The following is a 15061-nucleotide window of genomic DNA, read 5'->3' as shown; positions in this document are numbered from 1 at the left end:
AGGACTTTGTTGTTTATCCATTATCTATATAAAAGCTTACATCTGCTAACTCCAACCTTCTCTTCCATCCCTCCCCAACTGTTCTATTTTCATGTAGATCAGAGAGCAAAGCACAGGGCAGTGCTGTTGGGATGGCAAAGTGTGTATGAAGTTTAAAGGGCACCCAGAGAGAAAGGTAAGTGCTGGGCTGATCTTCTGTGCTGCTGACTCCAGGCACTGATTCCAATGCTGGAGAATCATAGCTCTTCATCTTTTCCCATGGAGCTATAAAGGGCATTTTAGGACCATGACTGTCGGCTGAGTTGTGTCTAAATTATTCTGAGATAACCATGAACTGGAGGACAATTTGTTGCTAACCACATAAACTATGAAGAAGGAAATTTGATTGGTCATGACTATTTTTATGCTAAAATACTCTGATTCTATCTTAAAATTAGTGTTTCTAGGGTCCTTGGTTATTTGAGTGCTTGTCTTTATTGAGGTGAAAAGAAAACCTCAGTGAAATATAAAAAGCTGGATGTTAAACACACTCAGTTGCAAAGTGAAGCGAGTCAAGATTTTAAAATAGCCTGTGTTGAGTCATGTAAAAGTGTTAGTTACACATACGTGTCCGAACCCATGGACTGTAGCCTGCCAGGCTCCTCTGTCCGTGGAATTCTCCATGCAAGAATACTGGAGTGGTTAGCCATTCTCTTCTCCAGGGGATCTTCTCTACCCAGGGATCAAACCCAGGTCTCCCGCACTGCAGTCAGATTCTTCACCATCTGAGCCACCAGGCAAGCCCTGTGTTGAGTCATATTTGATCACTTAGAAGAAACTCCAGAGAAATTGTCAAGTAAGTTTGTAAAGAGAAAAATTCACTAGTTCTACAGTGAGAGTAGAAGAGATGGTATCTCTGGTGAAATAAATGACCAAACTCTCAGAGCGTCTAATGAGCCCACTTCGGTTTTACCCCTCTGGGCGTTTTATTTTACTTGGCTGCACCAGGTCTTAGCTGTGGCATGCAGGATCTTTGACCTGTGGCATGGGGGATCTAGTTCCCTGACCAGGGACCCAACCTGGGCCCCCTGCATTGGGAGCTTGGAATCTGAGCTACTGGACAACCAGGGAAGTACTCCCCACTCCCCGCCCCCACCCCCACCAATGCATTTTAAAATTTTGCTTTGAATGACTTGTCTTCATGTCTCATCCTTGCATGGCACACATGTCTAGTCACAGACTGTGACTCCAGCTGTTTGTGTCTTGTCCAGGACCAGGAGGGACCAGCGGAAGATGATATTTCCTCCTCTCTGGCTCTTTTCCTTCCTCACGCTCACCAAGGGCAGAGATGGCTTCCTAGAGGTGAGTTGGTGTCTGTCCTGTTTTCCTCTCTGTCCTTCTGCCACTTTGAACTCCCATCACTCTCTAGGCAACTGAAATGACATAATTTCATAGACTTGGAATCAGAAGTGCTGGGTTCTTATCTCAACATTACCTGCCTTAGTTGTGTGGCCTTAGATGAGTCATTTTATCTCCTGGAGCTTAGAGGATTTGACTGCAAAGCCAGCGTCTTGGACTAAGTCATCCTGGAGATCACATCTAACTCAGCACATCGTCTCCTATGGCCTCTTTGATGGAGAAAAAGCATATAAATCCACATTAATTGACATTAGCAATCCTTGGATTCTTCCCTATCTATTCTCACTTTCTTTTTTTTTTTCCAATAGTCATTTTAAAAATAAGAAGTCGTCTATTTTTAAAATTTATTTATTTGGCCATGTCAGGTTTTAATCGCAGCTCACAGGCTTAGTTGCCGTGAGGCAGGCGGGATCTTAACTCTTCAATCAGGGATGGAACCTGTGTTTCCCACATTAGAAGATGGTTTTGTAACTGCTGGACTACCAGGGAAGTTCCCATTTTTTAAAATTGAAATAATAATTTACTTATTTTAGTTAAGCTTACGTAGTTAATTTACATCGTTGTGTTAGATTGAGGTATACAGCGAAGTGGTTGAGTTGTTTAGTTGCTAAGTCATGTCCAACTCTTTTGTGACCCCATAGACTGTAACCCTCCGGGCTGCTCTGTCCATAGGATGTTCCCAGGCAAGAATACTGGAGTGGGTTGCCATTTTCTTCTATAGGGGATCTTCCCAACCCAGGGATCGAACCCATGTCTCTTGCATTGCAGGTGGATTCTTTACCACTGAGCCACCCGGAAAGCCCAATATATACACATATGTATTCTTTTTCAGATTCTTTTCCATTATAGCTGATTATAAAACATCGAGTATAGTTCCCTGTCCTGTACAGCCCTTGCCACAGCCCAGAAAGATCTACAGGACCTGCCTACCCGGAGATACTCTCTGACCTCACTTCCTGCCCCTCCCCTCACCACATAGCTACTCTGGCCTTCACGTGCCACGCATGTTCTTATCCCATGGCCTTTGCACATGCTGTTCCCTCCTCTTGGAAAGTTCTTTCTCGGAGAGCCTCACTTTCCCATCTCCTTCAGATCTGTGCTCAAAAGGTGTCTCAGCCATGTCTTGTCTTGCACCCACTCACCATCTCTGGCTTAGGTTTTAGATACATAATTTTAATTTATCTGGGAAATCCAACAAGGCCTTATGAAATACAACATGACAAACCCTTGTTGTAATTCTTTTTTTTTTTTTCTTTATAACAGAGGGCTGATGGCATCAAAACAAAACGAGAACTCATTGTGAATAAGGAAAAGCCTCTAGGTAAGACCCTTACATACACTGGAACCAGGAGTGAAAGTAAAAGTGTTAGTCACTCAATCATGTCTAACTCTTTTTGACCCATGGACTGTAGCCCTCCAGGCTCCTCTGTCCGTGGAACTCTGCAGGCAAGAATACTGGAGTAGGTAGCCATTCCCTTCTCCAGGGGATCTTCCTGACCCAGGGATCAAACCCAGGCCTCCTGTACTGCAGTCAGATTCTTTACCCTCTGAGTCACTGGAGCCAGGAGAGCAGGGTTCAAGTCCTAGGAGTGCTTCTGATGGGTTGTATGATCTTGGGCATGTCGTTAAATACCTCAAATCTGTAAAATGATAACAATTACTATTGTAATTGCTTGTGAGGATGAAATAATATAATAGAGGCGTAGTATCCTACCCCATGCCCAGCTAGTAGCTACCCAATATTTTTCCTTTCCTTCCTCATCTTGATCCCAATAATGTAATTAAAAGCACAGACTTCAGTGTAGAAATGAGTTGTGGTCTGAAATTTGATTTGCAAGTGTGATGTCTCAAGCACTGAATATATTTCCCCATGGAAACAATACACACAGATGGTGTTAGATTCCTGGGTCAGATGACTAAACTTTGTTGCGGTGCAGTGAATCTTCAACCCCAGTCCATCTGGGCCTCCCTCGTAGCTCAGTCGGTAAAGATCCTGCCTGCAGTGCAGGAAACCCGGGTTCGATTCCTGGGTTGGGAAGATCCCTTGGAGAAGGAAATGGCAACCCACTCCAGTATTCTTGCCTGGAGAATCCCATGGACAGAGGAGACTGGCGGGCTACAGTCCATGGGGTCGCAAGAGTCAGACACAACTTAGTGACTAAACCACCACAGTACATCTGCCATCCAACAATATGCTCACGGGGCCATAGACTTTCCCCCATTGTAGCAAGGCCACAATGCTTTAGGAAAATGAAATCAGAATTTCAACTTGGGATGCCATAAAATGGTAAATGCACAAGTACACATTGAACTGCTACAAATGCCAGGCACTATTTCAGGTGTGTTAGATGAATTAAATTCCCACATGGATCCTATCAGTTAGATTCAGTCACCATCTTTATTTTACAGAGTGTGAAACTGACAGAGCCCAGGGAGGGGCGGGGGCGGGCAGAGGCGTGATTCAACCCCAGTCCGTCTGGTTCCAGCACAAGAAGCATTAACCCCTGACGGCGTGACCAGGGTTAGCCTTTCCCCAGTCCCCCACCTCTTACCTGTCTGGGCCATGGGAGTGGATAGCTCCTTAGCCCTCATCACCAGGGGTAATTCCCAAGGCTGGGATTGAGTTTCTGGCCTGAAGGAGACAGGGAAGAGGTGAGTAGGTGGCAGCCATGACAGGCAGGAGTCTCCTGTTAATGTCCCGCGACGGGCCGCAGCCTCTGGATTTCCTTCTGAGAAGCCTAGGGGTTGGCCTGCACGTGTGCTCAGTGGCTTCAGTCGTGTCCCACTCTTGGCCCCACCGCGGACCGTAGCCTGCCAGGCTCCTCTGTCCATGGGATTCTCCAGCAAGAATACTGGAGTGGGTTGCCATGCCCTCCTCGCCTAGGGATTGATTCAGCTGCTTTTCTCCCCTATAAATCTTCCAAGTCCCTAGGACCCCTAAGAAATGAGACAGTTTCACAGAAGCCCTCCCCATCTCATCTGTGCACGTAGAAAGCACGGTGGTGTCCTGAGAAATCTACAGGATTCTTAGAGGTTTCTTTGCCAACGGCAATGAAATGAGACTCGAGGGGGAAAGATGTTCACCTTTTGCCTCTTTGTCTCTGAAGTCCTTGACATTCTCAGTCTGGGGTCCACAGAGGACCTTGGGAGGATATTAAGACCCCATGGAATTTGATACCAAATTTCATGTGAATGTGTCTAAGTAAATTCTGGGTGGGGTTTCTCTTCTCCTCCAGCCCAAAACACCTAATGGCCTCTCCTTAAGAAAACGAGAGGTGCTGCTCAGAACCAATAAGGTGGAGGTGAGAGTGCGCTAAGGTTCAAGTAAGATTTGCTTTGGTTTTACTTTTGCATTTCATCTCAGTATCAAACTCAGCTAACTAGTGGAACATTTGTGCATGAGAGGGAAAGGCTCTTTGGAGAGGAAAGAGGAGACAGGGGGTTTTGTTTATTTATTTATTTTTTAAAGATTTTTCTGGTGTGGATCATTTTTAAAGTCTTTATTGAATTTGTTACAGTATTACTTCTTTTTTAATTTTAAATTTATTTTTATTAATTGAAGGATAATTACTTTACAGAATTGTGTTGGTTTCTGCCAAACATCAACATGAATCACCCATAGGTATACATATTATTGCTTCTGGGTTTTTTTTTTTGGTTTTCTGGCCTCAAGGTATGTGGGATCTCAGCTCCCTGACCAGGGATTGAAACCATGCCTCCTTTCATTGGAAGGCGAAGTCTTAACCACTGGACCACCAGGGAAGTCCGGACTGGGGGTTTAGTATCAGAGATGCTTCCAGGAGACCAGAGCTGAGGGAGCGGGAGGGGAGAGTGACTAAGACTTCCTCACCTCTTCTCCCCTCAGTCTTGACCCTGAAGCTTGACTCTGGATGTGACCTGAGAAGTAGGGAGAATCAGGACGCTGAAGCTGAGAGGGGTTGGAGAGCACGGAGCAGCTAGTCTGGCAGAGGTCAGAGAAGAGATGTGTCTTGGGCCTGTGTGGGCGGTCTGCATGCTTTTTACTCTGGAGGCTTATTTTTAGTCCATGACTGGTTGAGCAGAAGGGAATACCAAGCAGCGTCCGTGAGCCCCACGCTGAACCTGACCTCTCTTCTGCGGTCACTTGCTCCGCAGTATGTCCCTCCCAGCCCGAGAAAGGATGCCTCTGACTGTCTCTCTTCTCCTCTAGGCTCAGTCCAGGAATATGAGCTGCTGTTTCAGGTGCACTATCAAAATTCCAAGGAGAAAAGAGAGCTGAAGAAATTTCTGAAGTTTTCGGCGCCTTGGTCACTTTTCTTACTTGAGCCAGTGAAGATAATCAGAGCAAAGGCCACCACATGTGAGTCTGTCTCTTTTGACTGGGAGTAGAAATGGGGAATGTGGTGCCTGAGTCGGGAGAGCTTAGGCTATCCTGTGGAATCCGTCACCCTCACAATAGCTATGGCTGAAAAGAATGTTGTTGCTATTGTTTAGTTGCTAAGTTATGTTCAACTCTTTGTGACCCCATGGATGTAGCCCGCCAGGCTCCTCTGTCCATGGAATTCTCCAGGCAAGAATACTGGAGTGGGTTGCCATTTCCTTCTCCAGGGGATCTTCCCGACCTGGGAATGGAACTTGTGTCTCCTGCTTGGCAGGTGGATTCTTTACCACTGAGCCACCTGGGAAGCCCCACTAACAACCACCACAGTGGGGTTAGGAGAAATTAAGTAATTTATCTAAAGCAAGAGTTCTCAGGGTGTGGTACCCAGACTGGCAGTAGCAGCAGCAGCAACAGGGAATGTAAAAATATGCAGATCCCAGACTTTGCCTCATAAACTTTGGAATGAGGCCCCCCCTCCCAGAAGATTCTGATGCATGATCAAGTTTGAGCACCACTTACTGTGCACACTTGTGTGTAATTTCACAACAGTGTCTGGTGACTTGCCCCAGGTTTTGTTTTTTTTTTTATCTGTTAGAAAGGAAAGATTTTTGGTGGGAGTTTTAGGTCAAATAGAAACATACAGGATTGGTTAATAGAATTTTTCATTATAACTCTCAACAGAAAGGTCTCTCCGTTTTGCCATATGGCTAATGGGGACTTTGGGGAGTGATGCTAGGCTGATGAGAGCCTCCAATAAGACAGTGGACAAATACCTTCTAAAATCCTTCAAATAGCTCTCAGGTTGACATACCTTCTTCTGCTTCTTTCTTCATTTAAAGGGTATCAGTGGAACATACATCTTTTTTTTGGATGCTAGTAGCTCAAATGGCAACCCACTCCAATATTCTTGCCTGGAGAATCCCAGAGATGAAGGAGCCTGGTGGGCTGCCGTCTATGGGGTCGCACAGAGTCGGACACGACTAAAGCGACTTAGCAGCAGCAGCTCAAATGGTAAAGAATCTGTCTGAAATGTGGGAGACCTGGATTCGATCCCTGGGTTGAGAAGATCACTCCAGTATTCTTGCCTGGAGAATTCCATGGACAGAGGAACCTGCTGGCTACAGTCAGACACGACTGAGGGACTAACACTTTCACTTTCACTTTCCAAGATATTTGATTGTTGTTTGCTGGATTTCTGATCCAACCTCAGTATCTATTGAGCAGAATGTTTCCTTAACTTTAAACATGCTTGTTTCCATTTTGGTTTCATTCTTCTAGCTTTTGGAGAGAGATACCTCTAGCTTTTGATTCAGATTCTGTGTCAAAGCCAAGGATGAGAACTCAGCTATAGCCAGTTTACTAAAAAGGCCCGGTGAGACCAAGCTCTGTTTTTCCTGCAGACTGTGGCCACCAGAACGGGGTCCTGCGCTGTGCCTGTGAAGACAGCTACTCCTGGTTTCCGCCCCAGTGCCTCGATCCCCAGAATTGCTCCCTTCTCAAGGCAGGATCACTCCAGAGCTGTGACTGTCATTCCAGCAACCTCACCCAGAGCGACTATTTCTGTGAGAGAACAAGTAAGCGCTTACGGATACCGAGAAGGGAGCCAGGGCGCCTCCTACCTCCACATGTGACAGAGAGAAAAAGGACTCCTAGCTCTGCGCCCCGAGGTTTCTCTTTGCCTCCCGGAGGAAAACTAGTGTTTACAGGGAGATGGAAAGGCAGAGATGACGTACCATGTTAGGCTTGGCTGGACACACTGAGAAATGTGTAAATGCAGAAAATTCGGATATGCAAGTTGGTGTTTGGATGCCAGTTTATCCTGGAGGTACATCTAGTTCACCTCGACAATTCTATGATTCTTCTGAAATTTAGGGAGATTCCCTGGAATTCCAAATCAGGGAACAGCCTGAGTAAATAATGTTTTCTTTCCATTCATAGGCCAACATCAATTTCCAGAAAATAAAAATTCAGAGGTGTGAAACAGGGAGGGTTATCTAGTAATTATAGTGAAAGAAATGCTCTAAATTGCCAACAAATACATGTACTGAATGAATTGCCAAAACTAAATGGAAGTTGAAAGTCTAGCTTGGGAAACCAGTGGATGCTGAGGGAGCTACTGCCAGCTTAGGTTGATGTTCAGCGTGTGATAAGGTGACCTGGATGACGTGGGCCCCCAACAGACAGAATGACTTTAGGAAATGTCCCCAGTGACTAGTCTAGTTATCTTGAAGCTCCAGAGTTTGGTAGTGTGGAGCAAGGAGTAAAGGAGGACCTGAAATAGCCCAGCTTCCTTGGGTATCCTTCGGGCCCTTTCCCAGGACCACAGCAATTCAGGTTTAAGGTGATGCTTATTTATTTACTTATTTATTTTTAAAAATGTATTGAAATACAGTTGATTTACAATGTTGTGTTTAATTTCTGCTATATAGCAAAGAGACTCAGATACACACATACACACACACATACACACACACACGTATGCATCTGTGCATGCCAAGTTGCTTCAGTCGTGTCTGACTCTTTGCAGCCCAATGGACTGTAGACTGCCAGGCTCCTCTGTCCATGGGATTCTCCAGGCAAGAATACTGGAGTGGGTTGCCATCCCTCCTCCAGAGGATCTTCCCGACCCAAAGAGTGAACCCATGTTTCCTATGCCTCCTGCATTGGCAGGAAGTGTTCTTTACCACTAGCACCACCTGGGAAGTCCATATACATATGTGATTATATATATACATATATATACATGTATTATTTCCATATTCTTTTCCATTATGGTTTATCAAAGGATATTGGCTATAGTTCCCTGTGCTATACAGTAGGACCTATTGATTATCTATCCTATATATAATACTTTGAATCTGCTAATCCCAAATGACCAATCCTTTCCTCCCCAAATAACATGTAATTATTAAGCACCATCTTTACACCCAGATCTAGAACAAATTCTGGGAGGTCACTATAAGGCATTTCTCTTGCTATTGATGAATTAACAAGCTGCTTGGGGAGGCCAGATTGTTAACACATGTAAAAAGACAATGTCATATTTTCAATAGATTGTGATGGAATCCTACTCTTTGTGGATTTTGGATGCTAGTGGTCCATTTTTGATCCATCTTTGGGAGAATACAAACATGAATCAGACAGGGATTACATTCACAAGGATCTTTCCCAAATAGAGTGGGAACTTATACACATGAGGTGTGTTCACAGACAAGGGAGGTATGGATAAAGTACTACAGGAATTTAAAGGAGAGAAAGACTCTTTTTATATGGGACCTAGAGAAGGCCTTGCAAAAGAGGTGCATTTAACCAAGTCCTGAATGAAAGACACAGGATTTGTCCATCCAGATGTAGGGAATACCCTGTCCCAGAGCATGAAGGCACCAGTGATAGGTAAGCAAGGGTTAAGTTGGAATTAGCAAATAGTGATTTTAAAAAAAGTTTTTTTTTCAGTAGGGACAATGTTTAAGCTCAGTGCCTAAATTGAGATATATTTCATTGCTAGTGACTGTTGTTTGTAACCACATATGAGTGCTTACTTGCTTACCTGCTTATAAGGTCATCCCCTTCATCGATCACAGCTTTGCCATTGCAAAGGGGTTTATGTAACTCAATGAAGTCATGAGCCATGCCACTGGAGGAGGAAATAGCAACCCATTCCAGTAAAGAAGAAAGGGAAAGATATACCCATCTGAAGCAGAGTTCCAAGGAAGGGCAAGGAGAGATAAGAAAGCCTTCTTAAGTGAACAATACAAAGAAAAACAGGGAAAAAATAGAATGGGAAAGACTTGGGATCTCTTCAAGAAAATTAGAGATACCAAGGGAACATTTCATGCAAAATGGGCACAATAAAGGACAGAAACAGTATGGACCTAACACAAGCAGAGGTGGCAAGAATACAGAGAAGAACTGTACCAAAAACGTCTTAATGACCCAGATAACCATGATGGTGTGGTCACTACCTAGATCTAGACATCCTGGAGTGTGAAGTCAAGTGGGACTTAAGTACCATCACTACGAACAAAGTTAGTGGAGGTGATGGAATTCCAGCTGAGCTATTTCAAACCCTAAAAGATGATGCTGTTGAAGTGCTACACTCTACATGCCAGCAAATTTGGAAAATTTAGCAGTGGTCGCAGGACTGGAAAAGGTCAGTTTTCATTCCAATCCCAAAGAAGGGCAATTCCAAAGAATGTTCAAACTACTCTACTGAACAATTGTGCTCATTTCACTTGCTAGCAAAGTAATGCTCAAAATCCTTCAATCTAAGCTTCAGCAGTATGTGAACGGAGAACTTCCAGCTGTACAAGCTGGATTTTAAAAAGGCAAAGGAACCAGAGATCAAATTGCCAACATCCATTAGATCATAGAAAAAGCAAGGGAATTTCAGAGAAGCATCTACTTCTTTGACTACACTAAACCCTTTGACTGTGTGGATCACTGTACACTGTGAAAAATTCTTAAAGGAATGGGAATACTAGACCCCCTTACCTGTCTCCTGAGAAACCTGTATGCAGGTCAAGAATCTACAGTTAGAATAGGACATGGACCAATGGACTGGTTCAAAATTAGGAAAGGAGTATGTCAAGGCTGTATATTGTCACCATGCTTATTTAACTTCTATTCAGAGTATATCACACAAAATGCAGGGCTGGATGAATCACCAGCTGGAATCAAGATTGCCAAGAGAAATATCAACAACCTCATATAGGTAGATGATGCCCCTCTTATGGCAGAAAGTGAAGAAGGAACTAAAGAGTCTCTTAATGAGGATGAAAGAGGAGAGTGAAAAATCTGGCTTGAAATTCAACATTCGAAAAACTAAGGTCATGGCATCTGGTCCCATCACTTCATGGCAAAGAGAAAGGGAAAAAGTGGAAACAATGAGAGACTTTATTTTCTTGGGCTCCAAAATCACTGTGGATGGTGACTGCAGCCATGAAATTAAAAGATGCTTTCTCCTTGGAAGGAAAGCTATGACAAATCTAGACAGTGTGTTAAAAACTAGAGACATCGCTTTGCTGACAAAGGCCCATATAGTCAAAGCTAGTTTTTTTTCTAGTAGTCATGTACAGATGTGTGATTTAGACCATAAAGCAGGCTGAGTGCCAAAGAATTGAAGCTTTCAAATTGTGTTGCTGGAGAAAACTCTGGAGAGTCCTTTGGACTGCAAGGAGTTCAAACTAGTCAATCCTAAGTAATCAACCTTGAACATTCATTGGAAGGACTGATGCTGAAGCTGTAATATTTGTCCACCTGATGCAAAAAGCTGTCTCGTTGAAAAAGTCCCTGATGCTGAGAAAGATTGAAGGCAAAAGGAGAAGGGGCAGCAGAGGATGAGATGGATAGAAAACATCACTGACTCACTGGGCATGAATTTGAGCAAGTTCCAGGAGATAGTGAAGGCCAAGGAAGTCTGAAGTGCTTCAGTCCTTGGAATATCAAAGAGTCAGCCATGACATAGACACTGAACAACAACAAAAGGTAGTCTTGACTGCTATAATTTCCGATTATGTTCCAAAACCACAAAAGAGAATGATTTTTCTTCCTGTATTACTTATTTTAGGGGAACATTCATCATAAAAAGAAATTGACCAAAAAAATAAAAACAAAAGAATTGAAGTATCACTGTCAAATAGATAGGCTGAATTAGACTTCTGCAATTTTATGCTATATCAAGTGAGTAATTGTTATCTCTATAAATTTCTTATTTTCCATAGAGGTTTGGGGTACTTTCAAAATTAATGAAAGATTTACAGAAGACCTTTTGGATTCATCTTCTGCTATGTACACCAAATATACCACTGGAATTGAAATGCAGGTAAGCATTTTCCTCTTATTACATAAGAACTTGTTGGCTAAACATAAGTTCAGATGCTTCTAATTCAACATATTTATTTAACATATATTCTTTATTCATTTTTCAATTAGTTCTTACACAGCAATTAATCACTCTGCCCACAAGGAATATATTTTGAACATGTTCTTTCAAGGAGTGTTAAGCAGTTGACTTCTCATTCCTTTAGCGCTTGGTTTTGCTCATTCATTAGGGTAATATTAAAGCAAACCTTATTGATAATTTTCCGATTTTTTTTGTCAAAAGAAAGTTTTCATGATCTGAGTTGCAATTGCCAACATTTGGGATGTTTTTCCTTGAAGAAGCCTCTCTTGTTAGAGGCTAAAGAGAGTTACTCTCCAAAATTCTGGACTTCATAATGAGGTCACATAAAACTACTTCTGTCTAGGGTGGTGGTTCAGGTGTGGTCCTAACTAAAGACATGCACAAATACTTCACAAGTAGATTCAGTTTAGGCATCTGTTGAAATAAATGGCTTATTTAGGGGAAGGAGAAAATAGATTCGGGGTGAATTTATTATACTATCTGGCACCCAATTCATCCTCTAACCTAAACAATGGTTCCTACATTCTTTATTAGCCACCTCAAAATTAAACTGTATATGTGTGCACAGGCGTGTGGGTGTCCATTCTCTGCTGTAACAGAAATGCTGTTACAGCATTTCTGTAACACACAACTACCTCCCGCCATGTCTCTTTCCTTTGCTCAGTGCTTCGGTTGGTTTCTTTATTGTCTGCACCCATTTTTTGCTCAAATGTCTTTCTTGTGTGGGGACAAATATCAACACATCGCCCTTTGTTCTCTTTGTAAAGCTAAAGGAAGCATACAAAGGAATCCAAGGTTTTGAATCCGTTCGAGTCACCCAGTTTCGGTAAGTACCACAATGGTCTCAGAAGGGCCTCCCCAGAGCCAAGTAGGATGTCTCATGCTGTTTCCAAGTGACCACGACAGAAAATAGGTCCGAACTGGTCTTTGATGTAGGATTCTTACTAAAACTGGATAAAAGTCTGTGATGCTTGAAAAAGTCTGAAGAAGAAAGCCTATATTCTCACTTAAATATTTTTGCAAACATAAATATTAAATGTCATTCTCAAAACTATGGATCAGAAACTGGAATCAGAAACCCAGATGGCAGGGCAGAGCTTGGAAAGAAGCAGGAAGGCATGAATAGGAAGGGGCGAGCAGTGGGGATGAGGGCTGTGGGTTGTGAAGGAATGGGTTTGCTCCTTAGCAGAGAGGGTGTAATGTTCTATAACTGGGGGCCAGAGGGGCTCCTTGGGTAAAATATTAAATTTTTTGGTGTAGATATCATGTATGCACCATACTTCAAAGCCCAGTAGTCATTGTTTACAGCAAATAAAGAGATATTTAGTAAATTATCCTTTTGTTTATACTTTAATTCAAAAGCTATTTGGTTAGTTACCCATGTGTGTATTGATTACCAGCTATTTATAGCCTGTTAGAGGAAGTGACTTAGAGGTCAGAGAATTTAGCTTCTTATTTATGTTTTCACAGTTAAAGAATAGTTATAGGAAATTTTCAATAACATTTGTTACAAATATACTGTTTTGAACCTTATCCTTTAAGTCTTCTCATGTACTTACAAAAAGGATCACATGTATAATATTCTTTAAAATTTAGTGCTAGGAAAAACTCTGCTTCTTTTTTCTTATATCAAGGTCTATATAATTCATGTAACTTCTGTTTCTGACTCTGTCGTTATTGAATTCATAGACAAAATTGAAAATCAGTCAACAGTTTTGTATTCAATATTCTCATTTTTCTATTCCTTGGTCCTGGTTTTCTATTTATATTTCTAATTTATATTCCACCAAATTATCTATCTATCTATTTTACAAACTGTCCTCAATAATTCATAGACAAAATCACAGTAAAAGTGGACTTGTCTATAAAATGCAACTATTTTGGTCTTACTCTTTACATATATGATCTAAAGTAAATCTTAATCTCTCATTGTCTCTGTCAAACAGAACTATTAATAGCTATGGAATCTGATTGAAGCTCAATTACATAAAATGAAATAATAGGCAGAAAAATACTTTTCAAACACTATAGAAGAGCCATATCAATGAAACAACATTGTGACCATTACAACCTAAAATTGTGTTTCACATACACAAAAGTATTTGGGTTTATTTATTGTGAGTTAAATGTAGCTCAATGTTAGTTCAATGAAGTGATTAAGAATTTGACCTTTGGAATAATTTTTTTTTAAATCTAAAAAAAAGGAAAGAAAAAAAAATTTGTCCAAAATGGGGGTCCTCCATCTCCCCCCATCATAACCTTTCACATTCTTCTCCCGTCATCTTCCCCATCTCAGTTCCAGAGATGCTGCTCTCGTAACTGTACAGACCCAAATCTTAGAGCTCTCCGTGCTTATTCTAGGGACTTTTTCTGGCTGTGTCAGGTCTTAGTTATAGCACGTGGGACCTTTCACTGCAGCACACGGATTCGAAAGCTGTGGCATGTGGGCTCAGCTGCTCCACACCATGTGGGATCTTAGTTCTCTGACCAGGGATGAAAACTGCATCCCCTGCATTGCAGGGTGGGCTCTCCACCACTAGACCACCAGGGAAGTCCCAATATGCCTTTTAAAAGATCTGTATGAAGAAACTTTATTTTGAAATTTTTATAGGATATAGTTGATTTACAATGTTGTCTTAGCTTCAAGTATATAACCAAGTGAATTAGTTATACATATACATTTCAGTTCAGTTCAGTTGCTTAGTTATGTCTGACTCTGCGACCCCATGAACTGCAGCATGCCAGGCCTCCATGTCCATCACCACCTCCCGGAGTCCACCCAAACCCATGTCCATTGAGTCAGTGATTCCATCCAACCATCTCATCTTCTGTTGTCGCCTTCTCCTCCTGCCCTCAATCTTTCCCAGCATCAGGGTCTTTTCCAATGAGTCAGCTGTTCACATCAGGTGGCCAAAGTATTGGAGCTTCAGCTTCAACATCAGTCCTTCCAATGAACACTTAGGACTGATTTCCTTTAAGATGGACTGGTTGGATCTCCTTGCAGTCCAAGGGACTCTCAAGAGTCTTCTCCAACACCACAGTTCAAAAGCATCAATTCTTCGGTGCTCAGCTTTCTTCACAGTCCAACTCTCACATCCATACATGACCACTGGAAAAACCATAGCCTTGACTAGACAGACCTTTGTTGGCAAAGTAATCTCTCTGCTTTTCAGTATGTTGTCTAAGTTGGCCATAACCTTCCTTCCAAGGAGTAAGCGTCTTTTAATTTCATGGCTGCAGTCACCATCAGCAGTGATTTTGGAGCCCAGAAAAATCAAGTCAGCCACTGTTTCCCCATCTATTTGCCATGAAGTGATGGGACCAGATGCCATGATCTCAGTTTTCTGAATGTTGAGCTTTAAGCCAACTTTTTCACTCTCCTCTTTCACTTTCATCAAGAG

General features: G+C 42.4%; 1 protein-coding gene across 12 annotated transcripts in view; it reads left to right on the top strand.

Moving 5' to 3' along the window:
- Positions 1-15061, top strand: part of ADGRF1 (adhesion G protein-coupled receptor F1) — a 102326-nt gene that overhangs the window by 72030 nt on the left and 15235 nt on the right. For 6 of the 12 annotated variants that reach the window (XM_081519708.1, XM_081519707.1, XM_081519706.1 and 3 more), the window contains 7 exons: positions 98-175; positions 1251-1341; positions 2662-2719; positions 5588-5737; positions 7159-7332; positions 11479-11579; positions 12428-12486. In XM_081519708.1, the coding sequence (XP_081375834.1) occupies positions 1273-1341; positions 2662-2719; positions 5588-5737; positions 7159-7332; positions 11479-11579; positions 12428-12486 (611 nt within the window). In that variant the 5' untranslated portion in view covers positions 98-175; positions 1251-1272. Of the gene's footprint in view, positions 1-97; positions 176-701; positions 836-1212; positions 1342-2661; positions 2720-5209; positions 5369-5587; positions 5738-7158; positions 7333-11478; positions 11580-12427; positions 12487-15061 lie in introns of those variants that run through there. The other 6 variants (XM_081519711.1, XM_081519709.1, XM_081519701.1 and 3 more) reach the window with 5 other exon arrangements.

This window comes from Giraffa tippelskirchi, chromosome 8 (assembly GCF_054371585.1).
Source record: "Giraffa tippelskirchi isolate mGirTip1 chromosome 8, T2T-mGirTip1v1.2.pri, whole genome shotgun sequence".
Lineage (NCBI taxonomy): Eukaryota > Metazoa > Chordata > Mammalia > Artiodactyla > Giraffidae > Giraffa > Giraffa tippelskirchi.
The sequence above is the reverse complement of the archived record's forward strand: the minus strand, read 5'-3'. Positions and strand labels throughout refer to the sequence as shown.